Here is a 7708-nt window from a genome sequence, read left to right on the forward strand (position 1 = left end):
AAATATGTTATATATCAACTGTATTAGAAATATATTATGTAGTAAAAATAATGAAATGACAAGCGCATTATAAAAAAAAATTGTTTATTACACACATGACCAAAATCAAAAATCATATGAACTCACTAGATATTATATATTTTTTTTTGTTTCCCACAAGTATTCTCTTATTAAAGGCAATCATGTTCAAGCCGGTAACATTTACAGGTATATGGGGCTAATTCTCTCAACGGGTATTTTTTTCATTCAAAGACTCGAACACGAAACTTTACTTAAGGGGAATCAAACATGTATATAATTATGTATTGTTTAACTCCATCCACAAATATGATCATTGCTTAACCATGGTCTAGAAAACAATTTACTGATATGAATACAAAGGCAGTTGCATGATGAAAGTGCCAAATTACATTATAAAAAATGAATATATATATAACTATATATTGTCATAAAACTATAGAATCAACCCACAAAACCAATCCTGTTACACAACATCACAAATAGTGGTGCTGGATACAGTTAAGAAATACAAAAAGTTGATATAGACAAATAAATATCAAAGATGATGTATATATATATATACTTTTTTATTCATTCACAATTCTATTCTATAGGATTTCTGCACCAATGACATTATCCCTACCTGTTCCTTCAATTTTTCACTTTGCTTTTCACTTTTTCATTATCTTCAGGGATTGTAGCATTAGCAACACTCTTATTGGAAACAATTCCCATCTTAGTTGGAACAGAAAGCCTTCTAGCACCAGATGGAGAAGGTGAGAAAGAAAGCCTTTTCTTTGCAGAAACCACACCTCCTTTTTCAAGTATTGTTCCCTTATTGTTAAATGGACTTGGAATTTGGGACTTGGACTTTGCAACTTTTATGGATGGTATACGAGTTGGAAATGCAGGTGAACTAGCAATGCTCTCATCGTCTCTAACAGAAGATATCGCAATGCTATGCCTGCGGTTGCTTTCGTGGTTTATTCTAAACATGCTTCTTGAGTCATCGACGTTACCACCCCATGAACCACCCTGGCTTGTTGATGCCTTCACTTTTGATATAGCCTTTGAAGCTGAAGGGGGATTTGTGTGACTGTGAACATGGCTCGCTTTTTGGTTAGTAGCAGGAGAATAATTCTTACTCTCATGATGGTTCTGATCGCGGAGAGTATACAATTGGGTGATTTCACCTACTGACATTGTCGCGTAACTTGAAGCACTCTTTGCAGATGCATGATCATTGTGTTGTTGCATAATGCTTTGCCCTTCCCATGGTCGCGAAGCCATCCATCGCTCTAGCCAATTCCAGCCCCAATGAGGGTCGTTTGGATCCATAAATGTGGCATTCGCCGATTTTGGAGAGTTCCTCCACGTTTGCTGTTGGAAAAAAACAATTAGTTATGGATAGGAAGTCATTTATATGACCAAAATTGTAGGCCTATCAACATGAACAATCATTACAATAGGAGTCTATACTCTACACATGCATTTTCAATCTGTTTTACAGTTTTCATTTACAACAAAATTATCAGTAATATGCCTTGGTAAGTGTAGGAGTTTCATATGAAGTGTTTTAGACTTAAAATTACCATTTAAATCATTGTTGTGAAAATGAGATTTCAGATATCTTTTACCTGATGTGATAATGAATAGGCCAAAGCTTTCTCTCTTCTCATAGCAGCTACTTGCCTATGCAACATTTTTGCTTCAATTTGCTCTTTTGACTTCAAGCTAGCATCCCATTTTTCTGCAACCTTCTGCAAAAGTATTTCCCACTTCAGTACAGTTTTCAAAAACAGAATGTGATATATCATTCATTTAAAACATAGAGGTTTTAAGAAAATCACATTACTATCCAAAATAACAGCCAGAAATATGTACCAATACCACCAAACAAAAGTTCTGAAAAGATGTGAGCTTAATATGAGATCATTTGATATAGAAAGACCAGAAGAAGAATAACTCAAAATGTCGACCATACCATTTTTCTGCCCAAAGATATTTGACCTGAAGTTATTTTCTTATGCGTATAGATGTTAGCACTCCGATATTTTCATAAGTTTTGAAAGGAATGGTGCATAAAAATGCAAAAGAAAGGAAAGTGGGAAATAAGTAACAATTTGTCATAAGAACACTAGACTTTGTCCATATAGCAAAAAAAATCGTAGGTAATAAACACAGGCATTATACAGGACATACTCTACGAAACAAAATACAATTGTATCTGCAGATCTCGCTGACAAATCCACTCTAATAACATGCATTGCATTTGCACCATAAACTGCACTACAACAGGCAAATATACATAAAATGCTTACAGCAGCTAGCAACTTCTCAAGCTCCTTTTCACGTTTTTGATTGAGTTGGCGCTGAAGAGCTTGGTTCTCCTCGGACATTCTAATCCTCCTCGCGTGAATCTGAGACTGCAGGCGTGAAAAGTTTTGCATGCATTTTAAGGCTGTAGTTGTTTGCCGTTTAACAGATTGCCCTTGTATCAACCTTTTCAACCTCACCCATCCTCTCATCCCACGTAATATTCTTCTTGCCTGAAACCCCCCAAATAAGTAGTCAAGAACTACTATTATGCATAAAAATCACAATTGCAGTATAGATAGTCATACAGTTTCTCTCCAAAGTAAAAGAAACTAATTGGTTTTAGAAATGCCATGGCACTTTCAATATGATTATAGCATGGACCAGGTCATATATTACATTGAGAAACCAAGATTTTGGTACATGGCCATGAAATTAAATTATGTGGGAGAAAAGTAAAATGAACACAAAAACTTTTGAACTTCACAAAATTAAAAACAGGAGTTATGTTTAAAACAAATTTGGACAAAATTCTACAACTTCTCTTACAACAGATTAAACTATCTCCATCTCTCACTTAGCTTTTATCTCTTATCCCTACATCCATCTCAAAAAGTTCATGCAAAAACCAATGGACAACTAAAAGTTGTCACATGTTGGTTGTTTAAGTAGCATTTTTGTATTTCTATATTGCAAAGCACAAGTACTTTAAACTAAAATCTAAGGTTGTCTGAAGTTATGAGAATAGATGTTCAAAAAACATTTTAGTTACACCAATCCAATAACCCAAGTACAACAATATTTGGATGTGCATAGTGCTTTCAGCCTCGTTTTTCTTTTGCATGAAGAAGAAGGACGTCTATGAAGCAAGTCCATGAACAGCCTACAACTAACATTGAATGAACAAACTTTATCCCCAAAAAATGGTTTGAACCTTTTGTGTGTAATTATTTGTTTGCACATCACTATTTTAAATAGAAACTCTATTATTTGAACACCAAGCAATAGCATACAACACCTAGACAATACCTCACTCACATCTATATAATACATTCATTCTTGCTGTGTATATGATAGTATATGTCAAACTTGAGTCTACACATTATTGTGATATATGGCCATCTGAAAGTACTATTCTGAGTCATTTACTATGCCTTGTAGAATAAGGCAACCTCTCATGTTCATAAACTTTATTGTAAGAAAAAAAATATAGAAGGATAACAAGTCCATACCGAATATCTACGGAACGCAGTCTGAATCTTGATAGCTGATACTTCTTCCCTGGATTTTCCAGCATAACGAGAGACATTGTTGAGACGGGCAACCTCTGCAGCAGCAGCAGCAGCAGAAGCAGCAGCAACAGCAGCCCCTGCAGCAACAGCAGTGGCTAAAACCAAAGACAAAGCTTGCTTGCTCTGTTCATTCTCTGTCTCCCTTGGTTTAACAACAACAACATCTTTTCTAGGTGGAAGAGAGGGAACAACAGCAACTGGTGCTCTTGCTTCTTCAGATCCCGATTCAAGAGTCTCGTGATACCCAAAACATCCTAGATTTGACTTGTTGTATTTCTGTTTTTGTTTCTTCATGGAGAAAAAATGAATGGTTTGAATGGAAATTTTCTATGATTTCAAAAGCAGTATAATGTAAAAAAAGTATAGAAGACAATTAACAAGTATTATTCAAACCTGTTTTTTTCTGGAATCTGAACCATTAAGAGCCTTCTTCACTGTAGAAAACCAACTCCCTTTCCTCCCCATGTGTAATTCTTTTATCTTGATGAAAATATTCCACACAGAAAAAAAAAGTTCAGATTTAAAACTAATAATAAGCCAAATTACACAAAATGAACAAAACTTCATCCATATAAAAGGGAAACAAAGAAAGAAAAAATTATAGGAACAAACTTGTGTTTGAAGTAATTTAACTCAACCCGGTTAAAAACATCATGTAACATCTCAACTTAATGCATATTACGGTTCAAAAGAAAATAGAATTACTTGAATTGAATTGTAAACGTACAGGGACAAAGAAACTTCAACATAGCAACAAAATGAAGACCATAAATGCTGGAAGCATATAAATGACCAACATATTCAATAATAAAACTTAAAAGCCAGTTATTCACATGAATCACATCCCTATTAATTAAGAGGACTAGAATCTGAATAGGAAACAAATTAAGAGAAATTAAATACACAGATTCAACAATGAAATGTTGAAGAACCATCAAAATACAAAATGTCATCAAACCCAGATCAAAAGTTCCAACCTTTAACGCTCAGTTTCAAGAGAAAACGTAAAAAAAATAGTAAAAGATGAAAAATTCAATGGGAAGAACCCATATACCATAATTCTGGGGGGAAAAGATCAATAATCATTGATAGCCAAATGAGAAAATAACCAAAACAAAGAACAAAATGGAGAAAAAGCATAAGACAGAGGCAAAAAATGAAGTGTTTGAATTCCAAAACCTTTGCATATGAGAATGAGAAATCTTCAAAGATTGACCCTGTGAAGAGAAAGAGAGAGAGGAAGAAGAAGAAAAGTTGAACAACAGAAAAAACAGAACAATTACAGCAAGGAATTGATGTCAGAATGTGGGACCCAATAGAGATTGTGACTCATAGTTTTAACATTAATTATATAACACCGTATCATAACAACAACAAAAACTCATAACAAAATAACAACATCCTTCGGTGTCTTTTTCCAGATTTAGGATTTACTTCTTCAACAGAGAGTGCAATTTCTTTCTATGGTTTTTCTATTTTCTCAATAATACGCGCTTACATAATTACATTAGAACATGAAGGATATCTAATAAAAAACATTTTTATTCTCTAAAATAAAAAATACAAATATAATATTTAATATAATATCATAAGAATGCGAAACAGTAGATACAAAATATCTGTCGATACACTAGTATAAATAAATAAATAACTATGTGAGACTGGCATATGTATCTTGAGCATAATAAATTAAATGGAATGTGATCAAATTTATAGAGAAAGATAAAGACTAAGAAAATCTATAGGGAAATAATAAACAATGATTTGAATATTAATATTTTATTAATTATATAATTTATGATAAAGTATTATGATTTTGTTTACCGTGCGTCACAAATAAGAGTCATAGGCCCACATCCGTTAGTCCACTCTATGCTTACATACTACAACAATATTTCTTACTATCCACAAACAAAAGCAAGTAAAATCAGCATTATTAGTCTAGCATAAGGATCCTCTCTATTAAGAAAATTTTGTCACATATATTAAGTCAATCAAATTTCATACATTAGTATATAAGTATTAATTTATATTATTATAATTTTTATTTTTAATTAAATAAGATTTTTCTGATAAGATTTTTAATTTTAATACTCTATGATTTAATCTAAGTACTTATTAGTTCATTATTGTTTTTAAAATTAAATGGTAAATGCATTCCATCTCAATAAAATCACATTATCTTACTTCTATAAATATGTATCATCAAAATCAAAATATATCCCTATCACATGACGAGTAATTAACGAGATTAAGACCGAATCAAAACAATAAATATATATATGTTATAGCTGACGACTAACCAGATTAAAACCGAAAGTATATATGGGAGACTTCAAATAAATAATAAATGTACAAGTTTAATAATATGGACGCGTATGTAAAATTCATAAATTTGACATTATTGTTTTTGTCTAGATGTTTTTGACAAGTATGACATTTTTGTTCTAATCCAAGAGATTACTCATTTTTAGATTATGTGATTACCTTTCAAAATAAATAATGTTCTATGCTAATTTTGTTTCCATAAATATAATCTTTTCCTCCAATAGGTCAATTAAGACACTCACAAATATATGTATGCTTGTTCTATAGTAAAAAATACTAAAATTTTATATAGAAAAAGGAAGTCATTAAAAACCTTTTTTTTTACTACAAACAAATATACTTTTAATTAAAATTTTAAAATCACATAATTTATATTATTTAGTTCTCACTAAGTGATGTTGATACTAATGACAATAGTGATAATTACAATTAAGATGGAGTTGCAAAAGCAATGGTCTTGTGGGAAAGGTGAAATGAACTCATGATGTGGTAGTGTAGATAGAAATGTTTAATATTTTAAACTGGGGTTGTAATTTCATTTGTGATCGTCTAAATATAAATATTGACTAAATAATGAATAATGAATATTATGATATGTAAATATATAACAAATAATAATAACAATTATTAAAAAAAGTTTAATATTTATTCACTACTAGTATAAACTCCAATTCATGAATGAGCCACTAAACATAGAGCTGATAAAACTGATTTAGTGGGTGACATATAAATTTGAGTAAGGATCCCTCACCAGCCAGTACTACAAAAAATAAAGAAAACAATTATATGATAAAATATTTTTATTCTTTTATATACAATGAAATGATACTTTTACTACTAAAAACATATATAAACTCTCAGTGGAAAGGTACATTGTTCTATAAATTCCATTAAATCATCATAAACAATGTGTTGCATGATTCTTCTCTTCATAAAATATGATCACACAAAAGCAGCCTTTACTACATCATTTGCAAGCTTACTACTTTTGCACCCTAAACCCAATGAAATTGTTCTCAACACCTTCCACAACCCTTTATAGTTCCTTCTTACTTTGATCTCCACCTCTTCCCCACCATGCTCCGGTGCCGGAACCATACTCACCACCACCGGTCCTCTCCGGCTCCGGCTCCGGCTCCTTCTCTGCCTGCTTCTTATGTCTCTCAGTTCCATTTCAGTGTTGGAGGACAACCTTAACATTCCAGACATAAACAAAAACCACCTTGACTTTGTTGTTGACCTTACCAATGATACCTTCTCTGATGATGATGAGTACTCAGTGGTGTAACTCTTTGCTTCTTTTGGTCCCTTCTTTTGGGTATTGTTCTTGCTTTCGAGCTTCTTCCCTTTCTCATGAGAAGGAAGATCTTTGAATATAGGGATGAGTTTGCCACAGAAGATGATGTTTTCTGCAGTTGCAATATGAGTTGAGGTGGTGAATTCTTCACTAAAGAACTCAAAGAAATCATCATCATCATCATCATTTTCATCATTTTGTGAGTTTTGTCCATCTTCTTTGTTGAAATTATCATGACTACTCCATTGAGCTGAAGAAATTGAATGAGCATCACTGTAAATCGGAAGGTCACTAAGGGATAGAGTTTCTTCTTCTTCATCATCATCATCATATGGATCTTGCAGCACAGTATTTTCTTCATTTTCTGCTTCTTGGTATGAGTAAAACTCTTCGGCCATCATTGATACTTAAGGTACAAACAAATGAAAGAGAATGAGAAATAGATTGATATGAAGAATAAATCTGTAAATGTTTA

At 32.3% G+C, this 7708-nt stretch overlaps 2 protein-coding genes across 4 annotated transcripts; both read right to left on the reverse strand.

The window, feature by feature from the left end:
• LOC109335166 (protein IQ-DOMAIN 1-like) lies at window positions 407-5080 on the reverse strand. Of its 3 annotated transcripts, none has more exons than XM_019571263.1 (6): window positions 4788-5080; window positions 4002-4088; window positions 3549-3896; window positions 2322-2549; window positions 1638-1760; window positions 407-1383 (listed from the first exon to the last, which is right to left on the reverse strand). In XM_019571263.1, the coding sequence occupies exons 2-6, from the start codon at window positions 4071-4073 to the stop codon at window positions 652-654; spliced, it is 1503 nt and encodes a 500-aa protein (XP_019426808.1). In that variant the 5' UTR covers window positions 4074-4088; window positions 4788-5080; the 3' UTR covers window positions 407-651. The 3 variants fall into 3 exon arrangements, with proteins under 3 accessions (XP_019426808.1, XP_019426806.1, XP_019426807.1); XM_019571261.1 differs by having other exon boundaries at window positions 4718-5080; XM_019571262.1 differs by having other exon boundaries at window positions 407-1380; window positions 4718-5077.
• On the reverse strand, window positions 6827-7708 carry LOC109335958. Its single transcript, XM_019572241.1, has one exon. It carries the CDS (start codon window positions 7632-7634, stop codon window positions 6879-6881), a length of 756 nt encoding a protein of 251 aa, XP_019427786.1. The 5' UTR covers window positions 7635-7708; the 3' UTR covers window positions 6827-6878.

This window comes from Lupinus angustifolius, chromosome LG20 (assembly GCF_001865875.1).
Source record: "Lupinus angustifolius cultivar Tanjil chromosome LG20, LupAngTanjil_v1.0, whole genome shotgun sequence".
Lineage (NCBI taxonomy): Eukaryota > Viridiplantae > Streptophyta > Magnoliopsida > Fabales > Fabaceae > Lupinus > Lupinus angustifolius.

Excerpts from the sequence above, each read along its gene's own strand:
- LOC109335166 (XM_019571261.1), bottom strand. The coding sequence starts at position 4,795 with ATGCAAAGGTTTTGGAATTCAAACACTTCATTTTTTGCCTCTGTCTTA. Across the intron at positions 4,089-4,717 it reads CCATTTTGTTCTTTGTTTTG|ATAAAAGAATTACACATGGG; the intron begins GTTATTTTCTCA and ends ATTTTCATCAAG. Across the intron at positions 1,761-2,321 it reads TTGAGAAGTTGCTAGCTGCT|AAGGTTGCAGAAAAATGGGA; the intron begins GTAAGCATTTTA and ends ATACTTTTGCAG.
- LOC109335958 (XM_019572241.1), bottom strand. The coding sequence starts at position 7,634 with ATGATGGCCGAAGAGTTTTACTCATACCAAGAAGCAGAAAATGAAGAA.